Source organism: Anguilla anguilla, chromosome 10 (genome assembly GCF_013347855.1).
Source record: "Anguilla anguilla isolate fAngAng1 chromosome 10, fAngAng1.pri, whole genome shotgun sequence".
In the NCBI taxonomy this organism is placed as follows: Eukaryota; Metazoa; Chordata; class Actinopteri; order Anguilliformes; family Anguillidae; genus Anguilla; species Anguilla anguilla.
In genome coordinates this window covers 27,926,061-27,943,673 of record NC_049210.1, presented here as the reverse complement: position 1 = coordinate 27,943,673, position 17,613 = coordinate 27,926,061, and the positions used below count along the sequence as shown (strand labels likewise).

Below are 17,613 nucleotides of genomic sequence, written 5' to 3'. Positions count from 1 at the left end.
TTATTACAACTTTGGAAATATGCTTAGGATCATTGTCCCGCTGGAAGACCCAGTTGCGACCAAGTTAACTTTCTAGCTGATATCTTGAGGTGTTGCTTCAGTATTTATAGATAAACCTCCTTCCTCATGATGCCATCTATTTTCTGAAGTGCAAGTTCCCTTCCAGCAAAAAACCACCACAACATGATTCTGTCACCCCCATGCTTCACATCTAGGATGGTGTTCTTCGGATTAAAAGCCTCACCCTTTTTCCTCCATACATAGCGCTGATCATTATGGCCAAACAGTTAAATTTTTGTTTCATCTGACCAGAGAACACTCTTCCAAAAGGCTTGGTCTTCATCCTGGTGATCACCTGAAAACTTCATTCTGGCTTTTTTATGCTGGTCTTAGAGTACGGGCTTCTTCCTTGCACGACAACCTTGCACGAGACCATGGCGATGTAGGATTCTCTTAATGGTGGATGTAGATACTTTTGTACCTGATGCCTCCAACTCCTTCACCAGTTGTTCTTGTCTTGGGGTTCAGATGAACCTTTCGGACCAAGATTCGTTCAGCCCTGGGAGTTAATTTGTGCCTCCTACCTGAACGACGCAGTATCTGTGTGGTCCCAAGATTTTTATATTTGCATACAATTGTTTGTAAAGATGCTCGTGGTACCTTCAGTTGTTTGGAAATAGCTCCTAAGGAGGAACCAGACTTGTGGAGGTCCACAATTTTATTCCTGAGGTCTTGGCTGAGTTGCTTGGATTTTCCCATGGTATCAAGGGCAAAAAGGCAGTGGTTCTAAAGGTAGGCCCTTAAACACAGCCACAGGTGCCAATGAACTCTTAATAAACTCCTAATTATGACAATTGACCAATCAGAAGCTTCTAAAAAGTCATTACATCAATTTATGGAATCTTCCAGACTGGTTAAAGTGACAGTCAACTTGGTGTATGTAAACTTTTGACCCACTGAAATTCTGATATAGTGAATTAAAGCTGAAATAAATCAGTCTCTAATCGACTGTTTTAAAATTACCTTTGATGTGAACAAAGTAGAATCCCTAATTGACTTGCTAAAAAATTTATGGTAAAATGAAATGTGTGGAGTTGTGAAAAACTGAGTTTAAATATCTTTAGCCTAGGTGTATGCAAACTTTTGGCCTCAACTGTAACTATACTTTGGCTGGAAATGTAAAGAAATATGATATGGACAAACAATTTTTTGAACAAATTCCACTGTCCTATCTGAGAGCAGCTGGATTTCTTCCCTTGAGATCTCAATAATATATATAAGGAATATAGTTTAGCGTCATTTCCACAACACCCATCAAAGCTTTTCTGTTTGTGAGATTTAGGCACGCAGTACAATAACTGGAATTGTCTAAATCTATATCTGTATCCGGAAAAGTGAACCAATGAAAACCTGTTTTATATAACTATGCTTTGGCTAGTTTAGTGTAATTTCCATGACACATGAGAGAGGAACCACAATCAAGCAAGTATATAAAAATATAAGTTTTAATATGAAATAATTATGAAAATTAAGTTTGGTGATAACAGCATAAAGAGGTGACAGGTAAGATGTGCATGCAGTGTGATTATTGTACATACATCCACAAGGCTAGAAGGGATCACTTTGAGGTGTCAGACAACACAGGAATGGAATGGTATTATAGCTTATACATCTATTCACAAGCCCTTTCAGTCACCTAACTAAAATACCTGGCCAAGTGAGTGGGAGGTCCGAGCTGTCATTGGTTGCTTGGAGGACACACTTTCATATTATTACCACCTTTCCCAAGGGGGGTGGGTTTCAATATGTTTAGTAAAATATTAGACAAATTAGATCAGGTTGGATAATTATCTATCTTGACAGGATAATTAGATATATTTTGTTCTATGATCTTCGTCATGAATTTTACAAGATAACCACACCAACATGACCGTTTTTGACTCAGGTTACAGTGAGATGATTAATTGCTTTCTAGCACTGCGGGCTAGCAAATTCAGGAATCTGATACTGCACTTGACATTAATAGACAGTACTTTGTATGTGTGAGTAACTTGCCATTTTTGTACGTTGAAAACGTGTTTTTTATGAGATATCATTTCTTTTTGCTAAGTGTTTGTTATAAGAAAGTGAGAACAGTAATGCTTATAAATGTAGATAAGTATGCGTACACATTCATACATGCAAACACGCATACAGTGTAGGCAGTGCCGGATGTAGACTGGTTTGATTGGGAAGCAGAGCGAGATTTTGGGGGGGGGGGGGCAAGTTGAGGACATGATTTGTGATGATTAACAGCGGAGTGGACCTGGGTGTAAAATTTAAGAAATGGTTGTGGATTATGACTATCCTTGTGTGAATTTGTACTGAAGAACGTGCACTGTTCAGCACTTTCACTTTGCGATATATGTAAAACAATGGCTGTGGCAAAGGGTGCAGTGGCGTAAGTATAAAAGAAGCTTGCACCATTATAAAATGAACATAAATGTCCCCAGTGTATGTACTCACTCATCTGACGGCCATCCAACGAGCCTTCATTGACAAAATTATCAGCAAACTTGTAGAATTTGAGCTCCGTAGGTTGCAACTTGTGTACCCTTCTGGCCTGCTCCATTTTCTGTTATTTCGTTGAGATGCACTTTCAGTGTTTCTAAGGTTTATAAGGCGTTTTCATACGCTTAACTGTCGATAGGAGTCATCTTCGCTGTTTTGCTCTGCTAGACAGTGGAGAATATCAGCACACACATGTCCCAGCAATCTTTGCATATTAGAAAATAACAGTAGTACGAGAAAAATTAGGACAAATTATGAAATTGAGTAGTTGAAACAATATGTTGTTAGCAGAATGGGCATGTAGGTGTAGTCTGACATGATCACACACTACAGTGCAAATAAAATAAAGTAACCACGAGTGAGTTTCCTTATTGAACAGTATATAAAACAGACGGTATGAGGAAAATTGTGCAGCGAAACTGTAGTATAAATGTACTTTTCTGACGTTCAGCACTAGTAGTTATTATTATGAATGAGTCATGTTTTAAAATGTAATGTTTTAATGGGGTGTTGCAGACAGTTCATATGTAGTAATTGTTTGTATGGTACATAGAGAACAGGGCGAGGTAACATGAATGTAGAAACGTGGCGTTTGCTGAAAAGAATGTTTTTTACAGTAGCCAAGTGAAGAAATGTAGTTACTAGAAACGCCACAGTGGTGAGTTGGTGTAACTTTAAGGAAATCAATACATTTATCATCATGAAATGCAAATGGCTGGTTGTGAGTGAGTTTTGATATTCTGATAAGTGCAAAAGCAATAGACAATTATTAGTTAGCAATTTAATTTTAATAAAATTCTAGTTTAAGATACGAAAAGATTTGCCAGTGAGGACGAGGCGGGATTCGATCATACGTTTCACAGTCATTTACTTTGGCAGTGCGCCACCATGAAGCTATTTAAAAGTGTGAAATTTTTTGGTGAAATGTGTCCGTGGTTTTAAAGAAGATAGGTCAGCACAGCAGAGCTCCCCGTTTGTATCCATATGGCCTGGCGATATTGTAGGAGGTTAACTGAACGTGTAGATGGTATGTCATAATGCCGTGTATACGTTCGGTGAACGACGGGTAGATGTGGTGCAATAGCAAGAGTTGAGGAATAAAAGACAATTATTAGTGAGCAAGTAAGAAATTTGATTCAGGTGGGGCTTGAACCTGTGACTCAACGATTTGTAGACCGTCACATTACCACTGAGCCACAAAGTGACTAGCTGTAGCGACTGGCAATTTTCTTGGGTAAAAAGATATGTCCATTTTGCATGTGCATGTGACATTTTGATTGGCTGTTGTTGATGAAGGATTGGCTGGTGTATGTAAAATGACCAATGGGGAGACATATTCTTTGTGGGCTAGGAGGCAGAAAAAAGAAGAAGAACAGAAGAAGAAGGAGAAAATGCAAAATCCCCTTAGTCTGGGGCTTTACTGTGTGGACAATGTGAAGTTGTTCACCAGTACCGACCAGCGGTACGTGGTCATGTTTATGTTAACACCTTAGTTCATGTGATACCACGAGAGTCTACATATTTTCCCCCTGTGCTCGAGGTGTGTATGTGTGTGTCACGGAAGCCTCAGTGAAAGCCTGGTTCTATTGCAGCTTGTGTCTTGGCTGGTCATTATATATATAGTCTCTACTGGCGGTTAATGAATTCTGTCTGTTGAAATGGGGTCAGAATGTACTGGAATGAATGTTTTAAGGGCTGAGAGTCTGTGGCTGTTGCGGGTATTTATGTGGGGAACCCACATAAAAATTGCCGCTTCATGACATCAGGAAGCGGTCTCATTTGCATGCAGCATATCACAGCATGCATTTGCTTATGATTGACATTGAGGGCTAGGCTGCATTAGACACTGTCAAATCTGGCAAACATGGCACCTTGCAAGCGCCACTGTTGTGTAGATGCAGAAATAGTGACTCACTACACGCAATCCCGAAGGACATAAATGTAAAAAACAAGTGGGTAGAATTTTTATCAGGTTCATTAGTGTCTGCAGTTTGCATTTTAAACCAGATGACTTTTTGAATTGGGCGTAAAAACAGAGTGGATTTTGCAAAGAACTGCGACTGAACCCTGGAGCAGTCCCCACAATTCGATCAAGCACAGTATGGAGGATAAACACAAAGTAAGATTCTTACATTATTATATTTTGGATGTATAATTACTGAGTGTATGAATTACCTTCGCCTGGCTTACAAGGAGGATAGCTAACAGCTACATTCACTAATGTTAGCTGGCATAGCTGAAAAGCAATCTTAGCATCAACATAATTATCACACGAAATAAAGCAACAATTCAGGAAAGCCGAATATTATTTATCTAGCTAGCTATGGAGATTTGTTGACTTTGTGCAATATGACAACTCATTTAGCTTAACCTATCTACTGAAATGTAGCCTGTCACCCTATTATTTTATCTTCATGGCTGTCACAGTCAACATTTTCACACCTTCCGCACGTTTATTTTTTTTTCCCACCATCGTAATTTGAGTTCGTCTGAGTTCATTGTACTAGCCTACTGGGAGGGAATGTTGACTTCACCTGTCTACTTTTTTGTCATTTTAAAATTTATTTTTTAAGTATTTTTCTGCGCGCCATGTGAAAAACCAGCGGTCACTTTAGCTGTAGCCTCAGCCGGTCCGTCCACTAGCTGTCACTCAAAACGCAAGGAGTACGCCCTCGACGCTGCCCACGCAGTATCGGACCTCCATAGTAACATGATAGTAACATTTTTGTGATATGTCCAAAAGTATACATTTATATTATTTAAAAAAACATTTTAAAACCATTTTAAAACAATTTTGCAATGGTATAGAATATAAATAATGATACAGTATTTCAAATTTCAGTACGACTTTAAAAACCTTAGCGCAACTTTTGGTTCAGATCTCTGCTTTCAGGCCCACATTAATTATATCATACGAATAATATAATGTAAAAGTTATGCAAGTTGCTCTGGATAAGAACTTCTGCTAAATGCCTGTAATGTAAAGTAATGAGTGGCCTTCTTCCACCTAAATAACATATCTAAATTAAGGAAGATGTTGCCCCTCCAGGATCCTGAAAAAATGGATTTGTATCCTCTCGGCTTAATTACTGTAATGTTTTATTGTCAGGTTGCAGCAACTCGGCCTTGAAACGTCTCCAACTTGCACAGAATGTCGCTGCTAGGGTCCTTACCAAAACTAAGAAATGGGAACATATCAGTCCAGCGCTTAAATCTCTTCACTGGCTTCCTGTCAAATCTAGGATTTACTATAAGATCTTGTTGTTAACAAATAAAGCTTGAAAAAGTTTAGCCCCTGACTATTTTAGTAAGTTACTTATTCCTTACTCTCCTCCAAGATTGCTTTGTTCACATGGGTGTCTAGCCTGGGTAGGGAGCGTAGCGTTAAGTGTCAAGCTCACTTTTATGAAGCGGACACTCTAGTTAGCTTAGCCTAAAGTGTCATGCTGGCCTTAACCTTGTCTTCTCTGTTTCTCTTTCCTTACCTCACCGTGAGTTCAAAGACTGCTCCAGCCTGTTTCCTTGGCTACGGGATCACTCCATGGTCATGGACTGTTCAGCCCTGTTCCTCCCCTGACCATCCCTTGACACAGCTTGGAGCTTGAGATCCGTCACCCAGCTGCACTAAACTGTACTGTACAAAACTATACCATTTGGTCTATTTCTATTATTCCTGTTTGCTTTCACCTCAGCTGTGACCTGCTTAACCCATTCTATTTGAAAGATCCCTTATAGCACTTCTGCCACATTCCATTCTACTGCTACTTTACACCAGGCTGACCAGTGGAGGATGGGCACTGCCTCTATAGCTGGGTTCCTCTCGAGATTTCTTCCCATTGGGGAATTTTTTCTTGCCACCGTTTGTGGGTTTTCTCCCCACTGGGAGTTTTTACCTCATGTACTTACTATTTGGGCGTTCAGGTCTGGCGTTTGCTCTGTTTGCTCGGTCTCTTGCTTTTGCTACTCTATAAAGCATCTTTGTGACAGTTCTCAGTAAAACGCACTATACAAATAAAACTGAATTCCTCAAATTCAATGAAATCATATTATTCAGTTTTCCCTCCCTGCTCCACTGACTGACGTCATGAAGTGTGGTAACGTGATCTTCAACTTTTTTATTGATTTATTTCTTAAATTGTTTTCATTATCTGACTTAAAATAAAGGAAGCATTAACAGCATTTTTATTATTTGTTAATTTAGTATGGGAGTTAACATGGAATTTCATGTCAGCACAAAACAATCAGAAATTGGATCTGCTGTGAGCTACTGGGTTTGTGTATATAAAATTTGCCCTACAGTCATACAATCTTCAATCTTCAATCTTAATAGCATTATCAATGAAGAGAAAGTCTGAATTATGACACAGTAACATGGGCAGGGACAAATCTGAACATCTGAGGAACCTGGACAGAGTTCTACAGCGAGTGATTGCACCTGCAAAACAGAGAACAGTAGTGCTAAAAGAGATCCATGCCGGACATCCTGGCATTGTAAAGATGAAAGCAATTGCACGACAATATGTCTGGTGGCCTAAAATCAACATGGACGTGGTAACAGTCTGCAAGGAGTGTGAGACGTGCCAACTGGAACAACGCATGCCATGCCAAGTCCCACTACACCCCTGGGAGTTCCCTGGTGATGTTTGGAAGAGACTCCACATTGACTTTGCAGGGCCATTCTAGAATAGCATGTTCATGATCGTGGTTGATGCGCACTCAAAATGGCTGGAAGTTTACAAAATGGCACAAATAACTTCTACAGCAACCCTCACAAGACTAAAAAGATTGTTTGTGTCATATGGAGTTCCCAAGCAAATTGTCATGGAAAATGCGACACCCTTCACATCTGATGGGTTCCAACAGTTTGTGAGAAGAAATGGAATCCTACACATAACTGGTGCTCCATGACACCCAGCTACAAATGGCTTAGCTGAGAGGTATGTTTCAACGTCCAAAACGAGCATGAAAAAGCTGGTAAGGGATGAACTGAGCATTGAGGACAAGGTCACTCACTTCCTACTGCGGTATTGCACAACTCCCAACAGCACGACTGGAGAGTCACCAGCTGATTTGTTCTTAAAGAGGCATGTGCGAACCAGATTACACTTCCTGAAACCAAGCATCAAAGAAACGGTGAGGAGGAAGCAGTATCGGCAGAAGGAAGAACACGACAATTAAGCTGCAGAGAGGCAGTTTGATATTGATGAACAGGTCTATCTGCGTAATACTGCAGGAGAAAATCCAGATGGATTCCAATAGCAGTAAAACAGCAGATTGGACCAGTGTCATACAAGGTGCAAGGTGAAACGACTGACCAAGTGTACAGATGCCATGGAGACCAGCTGAGACCTCGCTACTCTCCGGATACTTCAGATCAAGTGCCTGCGGAAGAAACAACTCAGTTGGCCGAGCAGGTAGAGGATTGTTCAGGAACGGAACCCATGGTACCTGAACTGCCTGACCCAGTTGCGGTGACCTTGAGACGCTCAAAGTGTACCCCAAAGCTGCCACAGCGTTACCAAGACTGAACATGGTGCTGAGAAACTCTGAGAAACTCTGATTGCTGATTTTAGTTTATTAAAGAGTTAACAGCATTCAGTAAAGTTAATTGAGCAGGTATAATTATTGTTGACATTAATAGTAATAATGATGAGTGTTAATGCACTGTAATGATGGAAAGTACTTTTAGGTGGAGCAATGTTTTGAATTACCTTTGAACTAAAAAGGGAGGTAATGTGGTGTAGTATTAACACAATGCTTGTTTAGTAATGATTGGCCCAATAGATTTGCCATACTTTGAGTTGGTTGTACCGCGCATGCTAAAAAATGTACTGGAAATACATGTCTTATGTGATTGTACATTGCGCTATGGTTCTCAGTAAAACGTGTTCTAAACGTGTGCAGCTGTCTCGTTATTGAGTACACCACATCTACCACATCCCAAAGGAACGGTGCAATGTGATAGGCTTTGCAGGAAATACATGCAATATTTGCATTGAATTAAATCATACACCATTTTAAAGTTATCTGCCCATGAAAAGTTAGTATGGTATATACAGTGTATTCTAGCAGGAATTTGATGCTAGGTGACCAAAAAACGTGATGTCCCCATTTGGGAGACAGGGAGGGAGAATTTTCTGAATTTTTCCTGCATTAAACACTTGGCTATCAAACTATCCGGTTAGCTAATTCAGCCACCTTCTTGCTGATGGGAGGTGGTTTTTCGCACTCTTAGGAGCAAGCCCCCTAGTGGCCAGGACACCGGTATTCCTGAGATTGGTCAACTCAGATATTGAGTGCTACTACATCAAAACTATGAGTGGAAACAACAAATTGTGTCCCAGCTTTATTAGTAAATGTTACCTCACAACTATGCCAACTATGGAGTTTCTAATTACCACCATTGTCCTGTAGGTCGTTCATTTAACAAGCACCCCCTCCCTGAGGTCTCATTTGGAACTATACCCCAAGCAAGACACCATGGCTAATAGGGAGTTCACAAAAGTATTATTTCACCATCAAAAAATTGTATTCCGTCATGGCAACATAGCTAACCCAACAATATCCCAAAGGTATGTCAATACAGTGGCAAAAAACACTGCTTACTGAATAGTGAAATAAGTGAATTTTTGTGGAATAAGTGAATTTTTGTGGAATTATATCACATCATTCTACTATCGATACCTGTGACTAAATATGGAATAAATACACAATCTTACCATTTGTTTTACACATAAAGGTGTCCCTTTCAAGATTTAGTGGTCATTTATTGTCTTGAACAGTCTGTTGGGGAAATAAACAGGCAATAAAAAGCAGGGGTAGATATAACTGTCATGCTCAAAACCCCACTCCCAATATAGACAAGCGTAACTCTTTTCAGTTCATTCTGGATTTATTGATAGCTCATTTATCCAGTAGATGTCTCATTTAAAAATTTGTTTTAGAGTTACTGACAGCCGCACGCAATAGCTAGAACCACAGCTTTATCACAGCATTGTGCAGTAAATTTTGTGTGTGGATACACAGTTAGGAAAATTTCTGGCCGATACTGATTATTTGGAAAGAACACTAGCCAATGCCGATACCGATAGTTTGGTGATTCTGTTTCCATAAATTTATTATTAAACTTTTAAATCTTGTCATTCTAAAAAACACAATTTTAATTACCTAAACTTTAAAGTAATGCAACAATGTGAAACATTTTATATTTTTATGACATTCCTTAATATTCATCCTACATAAAATGCATTCCTCCAACTGAAAGTACAACTCACAACCAGATTAAAATGAAATTTTATTAAGCTAGAACAAACATTCACAGAAAACGAGGATCAACTACCTTAAAATAATAACAAAAGTTGTGACTTCTGGTTTGAGCGGCGCCATATAAAGACGGAGTGTTGTTGAGCTCCTCACGAGAAATACTAAAATTCGATCATATTGCTCTTATTTTGTACATTAGATAATATATGTTTCTATAGATAACCAAGTGCCTAACAATCAAGGTTTTGACAGTCTGAAACAAAGTTTTGAATCGATACCGAAACAAAATAAACAAGGCCCAGAGTGGCCGCAAAGAGGCAGAGACTAGTGCTAGCTCTGAACTCCACTCGCAACAAAGAAAGATACGACCACAGCTAGCGACCAACATGTGGTGCTTGAAGCCATTAATACACTCAAAGAAGACCTGCTAGCAAAAATAGAAGAAAAGGCCGTAGCCCAATCTCCAGAGCTCCGTAGCCAGGTTGACCAACTCCGGGCTGAATTACGAAGTGCCGTGGAACATGCTAATACTAGAGTGGAAGCAGTGACTGAGCTGGAGGCAGCAATGGAAGGCCACTCAGACTCCATTACCACCCTTGAAAAACAAATTATCGGCATGAAAAAAGAGCTGGCCACACTGAGAGAATGAAGTGAGGACCTGGAGGCAAGGTCACGTCGCTGTAACATTCGTATTACGGGAGTGAAAGAAAGACGTGAACATGGCAAACGTATAACTGAGTTTGTGGCCAGCCTCCTAAAAGATGCACTGAACCTCGAGAAGCCCTCGCTTTTGGACCGTGCACACTGCACCCTTCGCAGCAAACCGACCGATGACAACAAACCACCACGAGTCTTTGTAATGAGATGCCACTACTTTTCTGAAAAAGAGCAAATCCTGAAGAAAGCCATAGAAATGCAACAACAGCCCACGGCGATAGGATTCGCATCCTCCCCGACTTCACCCAGGCAGTGAGCAAGCAACAAGCGGCCTTTAACGAGGCAAGGGGCCTACTCCGAAACTGCGAGGGAGTCTGCTACCCAGCAGTTTTGAGGATTACAACACAAGAAGGACCCAATACAAGCTAACGATTTAATTCTGAAGAACCTGGCCCGTAAGAAGAAGTGATGGACATTACTAAGTTATCGGTCGGTGGCTATCGAGCTAGTCATTAGGACGATAAAATGCCTGGAAAGTTCAAATTATACCGTTATAACGTTAATGCTAGCTTTATGTTTATGCCAAGTTGCGGCCTTATGTTAATACGGTGATGTTGAGACGCAACAATAGCTATTTGATTAGATTTTTTTTTACTAACAAACAATGACCCAAAATTAGCTAATGATTTTTTTTTGTGAACTTGACCTGTAAAGAGATGTGATGGACATGCAACTAGTGGCCACCCTGGCAATAAAGGCCCGGAAAGTTGAATGAGGAGGGTTAGTTATTTTGCCTACGTTTAATATTGAATTTGTGACTGAATGGGTCATCTACTTATTTTCATTATTATTATTAAATTATCATTTTTTTTTTTTTGTTATTGCTATTCTCATAGGACGAATAACGTTAGCTCTAGGCCAATATTATTATGTTTATGCTAAGTTGTGACCTATGTTATTAATGCAATGTGGAGTTGGTGATTTGATTAGACTGTTTGTTAACAAATGCAGTCTGGTAGGCATGGCGGGGGGACTGATTGAGTAGCTCCAATGAATGCTAGGTTTTGGAGAGGCACTAACTACGTTATACAGACTTGTGAATGCTGTAATTATTATCAACATTTTTGCCAATAGGATGTGTGGCGTGGATCGGGGCAGGCCCCCGCAGTGCCCCTCCCAACCTTACAGGCATCAGCTCAAACCTGCCACCAGGCCAGCTGTTCAGGACCCAGGACAGCGCCACCCTATGAAGCCCAGCCACAGGACCCTGGAGAGCGGCAACCTGGAAATTCCCCAACTCCCTCCTGTGCATTCAACGCACCTGCAATCAATGAGGCGACACAGCTGCCACCACTCCAGGGAAACGGGCTGGGAGCTTAAAAGGAGGCCTTTGTCTTCCTTGAGAAGAGGGTTTTTGGGCTGCAGAAGGGCTGTTAATACCTGTGTGTAACTTTTTCATTGTCTTTCAGTGGAGACGCGGAGTCCAGTGGAGACGCGGGATCACATCCCTCTTCCTGTTTTAAAGAAGGATCCCCTCAGCTGTCTCCCGGTCGTCACTACCCCTAATTTCGGTTACTTTACTTTAATTTAATTCAGACTTTAGTTGTTGAGTTCGGTTTTGTTGGTGTATATAATTTTGGTTAAATAAAAGGCTCTGTTGGGCTATTTTTCCCCAAACCTCCGGTCTGTGTATTTCTGTGCCGCCCCGCCTGCACCGTCACGTCCAGTACGGTGCCACAGATGATAGAATATATTAAAGACGCTAGGTTAACATACAGATGGCTGGCTTTGTGCTCGGGGGCTGTGGTCCATTCTCATTATCATGAAAACTGTTGTATGAAGTTTATGAAAGTGTTATGACACTTATAATTGATGCCACTTTACTTGAAGTGGTAAAAGAGTTCATGAAGCAATTATAACTGTTTAACGCACTTAATGATGGTTAATGCAATTGTATTAACTGGTCATGAATATGTTATGACAATTTGACATGGTTTTAAAATTGCATATTAAACATCACCGCAGAAGCCCTAATTATTATGATATAACACTTGTCTTAAGCAACCACAACAGTGCATTGCAGCGTTATGACGTGACAAAAGCTGTAATAACTATCATGACTGGTTATGACAGGTGTTACAATATCCTTATGGTAGTGTTACATAGGCTTTATGGCACATAGTTCCAGTTGTTACCAAGTTGTGTTTACATGGTGACAATTGTTCACATTATCATTAATTATACTACCATACAGTGACTAAATGTAATGAAAGAGCTACCATAATCTCAGGATTGAGTATTCAGATTGTGGGTGTTCGTAAGACAAATTCTAGGAACTAAGGTGAACTCTGTATGTGTATTTTTAGTCATCATTGGTGGACATTCTGACAGTAACAGGATTCAGACAATTACTGACCATTACAGACAGCTGCTAGCCAAGTTCAGCTCCACTGAGCTCTTTCTCAGTTAATGATTGCACCAAAAACCTAGTCACTGCCTGTTACTGCCCCCACTGGGTGCCCAATAAGAGAAAAGGTAGTGGGATCTGTGGCCACAGAGGGGAGGAACCAAATGGCCAGGTTGCTGAGTGGAGAGTTTGTGCAGGGGTGTAAGTCTTGATAACTGACTGAGGGCAGGAATGATTTGTACACAGTATGCTAATACCACTCTTTTGGGTTTAATGTGAACAATGATCGGTAGTTATCACTGGTTATGATTCCTATGATCTCACTTCACTTATTCAAGATGATTCTATAACCACACTGCAAAAATCAGTTTCTTACAACATGCCATTTACCTCAGGTTTTCTTATAGTGAAGAATATTGCTTTATGTCACTAGTGTCATAGTGATTTTCTTATGACAAGAGACATATGGCTTCATGACACTTGCGTTATAGCAGTTTCCATTTGACAGTTGACATGTGATGCTGTATGTCACTAATGTCATAACATTCACTGTTCAGTGCATCATTACACCTTATGGCTGCTGTTATAAAGTGGTCATAATCTTTATGAATGCCTATGCCAATACTTATGACACATTATGTAGTGCTTATAAAGGTGTTATGAGTGCTACATAAGACCCACTTCAAGTAAAGTGTTACCAAAATTACATTAATATGTACATAGCATCTATAACTTCCCCTGCATTGCATCTGGATTTTGAGAATTGTTTCAAGTTCATTTTAATAACTCTTTCCTGCTTTATAGCCATGTAGAGCTGATTAGCTCTGCAGACTTTGCACATCTTGCTTGCAAAACCTATTAAATGATTGTAAAGGTAAATCCGTGATAGGCTTTACATTACATTTTAGGGGGTTATTATGGTGTGTATTAACCCTCCACAATAGTACAGGAAATCAATTGCACTGCAATATCAATGTAAACATTTCCATCTATTCCTATATGGGGATTATATGGTCAGAGTTCAATTTATTACCATGCTCTGAGCTATTGGATCCAGGTCCTTCATGATGCGATGAAGGATCTGACATAACAGCCAATAAATGTTTTAATCGCTGCATATCTCCTGCCTTAGTTTGAGGCAAAAAAAAGTGTTCTGTCCTGCTAAAACAGCCTCTTTTAGTCCAAGCGAAACACTCCCTTACCATAGAGAATCATGGTGCGCATTATCAATAGTGATTTGTAATAGTTCGCTGTCATATTACTTTACTATAACAATACTATAACATAGTCAGTATGTCTTCATGCCAAATTCAGAGTAAAAATATAGTTATGAAGCTTTAAAATGTAAGATGACAACATTAGAGTTTTGCATCATTTGGAGGCTAGCTAGCTTGTGACCAGTCAAACAATCACCAGTCAAACAATCACCTCAGTTTTGTGGCTACAAACTAATGGGTTTAATTAGATTTTACTTGAAAATGCCTTGGCTTTCATTATCTGTGTGTCTAAATGTTGAAAATATAGTTTTAAAGGTTTTAAATGTAAGAGGACAAGGTAGTGGAGTTTTGGATTGTTTGGAGATGTAGCTTTAGCACTCTCTTCAGTATCTCTGCTCTGCTCTTATCTTTGTAGCCCCATCCTGCCTGCAGTGGCTGTGCTGTGAACACAAAACAGGATTGACTGGCAGGCTGCAAAGCCTCCTTGAAGAGAATTGATTTAGTTGTTAAAATTCAGGTGAAATTTGGAGTGGCTGATTTCAGCACCTGGGGCAGTCAGAGACCAGATTTTTTTCTCAAAGTTGATAATTTATTTGTCGGGATGTTAAGGAAATTTAACCAAAAATTAAGTGTTCTAAAACAAACTTACATACTGCATTTTTAAAGCTGCCACTGATTTTCCTTGATGTTTTCCTGAACACTCAGAGTGTAGCACCTCTCTGTTTCTTTTAGTGGATGGGAGAGAGGAGGAAAGAGTTTTTTTTAGATACACATACCCACTGACACACAGTACCCGAAGAGGGACCAGACTTTGCTAGTGAGTTTTCACAATATCGTGGTGACTTTTATATCTTAAAAACTAACGTGAAACTGCAGACCAAAGCCATGTTTGAATCAGTGCACTTGCATACAATTGAATATAGTTGTTGAGTAAACAGGACGAGGAAGTTGGTAAGTAGGTGAAATTGTCACTAAATCTAGTGCACTTAAAATCCCTGGATGATATACTTATTTCCAGGGTTTTGCTGATTATATTTGGGAGCATACATTTCAGGAAGTAAACAAACCATTTTGGTCCCATAAATATGATGTGCAGCTTCGCTGAAGGTTTCCTTCAACAGCATGCGAGTATGGCTTGACATCTCACAAGACTTCCACTGTATGGTTGGCAAATAGTATGAAGGACATTTTCCGCATGCTGCCCATCACATACTAAAACTAGAGGAGTGCACTCAGTAGAGTGCAGATCTCCGCCAGGCGTCTGTCCTTTTAGAAGCAGTTGTTGATCACTTGTGGCCCCTACCGGCCCGGTTAGGAGGAGTGAGGAGTTAGGACTCAATGTATTTCAATGGCCAATGATGGAAATTAATTTCAATAAAAATACTTGTCGTTGACCGATTTGCAAAATATTTGAGGTCCTTGGCCTGCTGTCAGCATGCACAAGAAATATTAGGCTGATCGGCCCAGTAGTATGCGAGATTAGCTGTGGACAGAGACACAAACCCACACATACACACACAAACACACGTGACCAAACGCACAATCCCCTCCAAGCTCCGCCTGGCGGAGATAATAAATATGTACAAAACAGTATGCAGTATGCTTATTAGACAGCACATACTTAGACTGAAGACACAGCCTGCTTCTGTACTGAAGTAGCCTAGGTCACATTAGGTCCACTCACAAAAGGAATATCTGTTTGTTTATACACACATACCTGTGGAAGAGAAGGTCTCCATTGCTCTGTAGGCTAATGTGAGGCATTGGATTCATGAGACGGTTATTCTTGAACCAGGAAACCTGAGCTGGGGGCCTGCTGCGGCGGGGTCTGCATGTCAGAGTAACAGAATCCTTCCTCCTGACAGTTACATTGCTGGGCTGCTGAATGAAGTTCCACTCCATCACTGTGAAAGAGGAAGTGTAAATAATATCAAATTATCTTTACTAAATTTACAAACTAAATTTAAAAATCAAGCATGGAGTGATCTTCCGGTGTTCTTCTAGATCAAAGTATCATCTCTTTATAGGAAGCTGTAGTGTTAAATTTGCAGCTTTACTGAAGTATTTTGTCTGGTTATTTTATGTTCGGAGTACTTTGTTGTGTTGTTGCTCAGCACCTGGGCAGACATCAGTATTACTCTGTTTTTAGCTGATAGATAGTCATGTTGTTCCCATAGCATAGTATGTATTAACCTCTTAGCGCAAAACCCCTTGTGGCCGGCACGCCAGCGTGCCGAGATTGCTGAACTCAGACATTCAGTGCTACTGCAACCGAAGTATGAGTTAAAAACAGAAACGCTTTGTTTTAGTTTCATTAGTAGACGATACATGACAACTATGACGAATACAGAGTTTCGCAGTGCCACCATTGTCTCTCTGGTCGTTCATTTAACACGCACCCCCTCCCTGCAGTCTCATCTGCAACTACACCCCCCTCCCATGACATAATGGACAATATTGTCTATCTGGGCATACATAAAAATATTTTGTCACCACTCAAAAATCGTATTCCGTCATAGCAACAAGATAAACCCGACAATAGCCCTAAGATATGCCAATAGAGTAGTGAAAACGCTGCTCACTGAATAACAAAATAAATGAGACAAAGTTTTCAAAAATGATACCATATCATTTTACAGATGTCCCTTTTGAGACTGAGTGGTCATATACTGTCTTGGACAATCCGTAAAATATACACGCATTTGTGAAGACTCGATACATTCCAAAATATCTATGCATAATACCACACGTGCTGTTTACGGCGTTGTCGCCCTTTTTAGTACAGTCTGGCTTGATTGAAAATTCATTTATTCAGTAGGTGAGAATAATAAGCTTTCTAACGATGTATAACATGTCTAATTTTGCTTTTGGAAAAGCGTTTCATAGGCCAGCGTAACCGAATGTTTTCTCATCATCGCATTCACTTACCTATTTACTCAGTGGTAGCAGTAAAAGATGCTGCACCTGACGAAACGTTGTCAATGATTTTTTGTAATTTCTTGGACAGTACTATTTTTATTGAGGACTTCTGGGCATAGCTAAGCCATATGTTTGCTGATAGACCTATCTGACATTGTTTTCTGGAGAAAAACAGAAGCGGATATAACTGTATCATTGATTTATTGTCTCTGTTTCTATCTACCGAACGCATATACGATTTTATCATTTCTATGTAAGTATTACTACTCAAAATGTTTTTTTTTTATTTTTTTTTTATTAATTGTCTTTAAATAGGTTAGTGGTATTTTATAATACCAGTATATTTCACACTGTAATGTAAGCGTTCGTTGGTAGTTTAATAGTGTAATGTAAGTAGGGGTGGGCGATCTGGCAAAAATATCACATCACGATTTTTTCCAGGCATGATCACGATCCACGATATGATCACGATACTTTTTCATGTTGGTTTTTAAGACTATTTTGCAAGTTAATGAACAGTGCAATCAAACTTAAATCCCTATCCCTAAGAAAATATTGCCCTTCAAGGAAAAAAAACCTAAAAGAAAAAGAATAACAGAG

General features: G+C 39.8%; 1 protein-coding gene across 10 annotated transcripts in view; it reads right to left on the bottom strand.

Annotated features, from left to right (window-relative positions):
- The window catches only part of LOC118206456 (brother of CDO), a 374,202-nt gene that overhangs the window by 167,617 nt on the left and 188,972 nt on the right, over positions 1 to 17,613 (bottom strand). For 9 of the 10 annotated variants that reach the window (XM_035379207.1, XM_035379212.1, XM_035379206.1 and 6 more), the window contains one exon: positions 15,812 to 15,998. In XM_035379207.1, coding sequence (XP_035235098.1) covers positions 15,812 to 15,998 — 187 coding nt within the window. Of the gene's footprint in view, positions 1 to 15,811; positions 15,999 to 17,613 lie in introns of those variants that run through there. The other variant, XM_035379215.1, reaches the window with a different exon arrangement.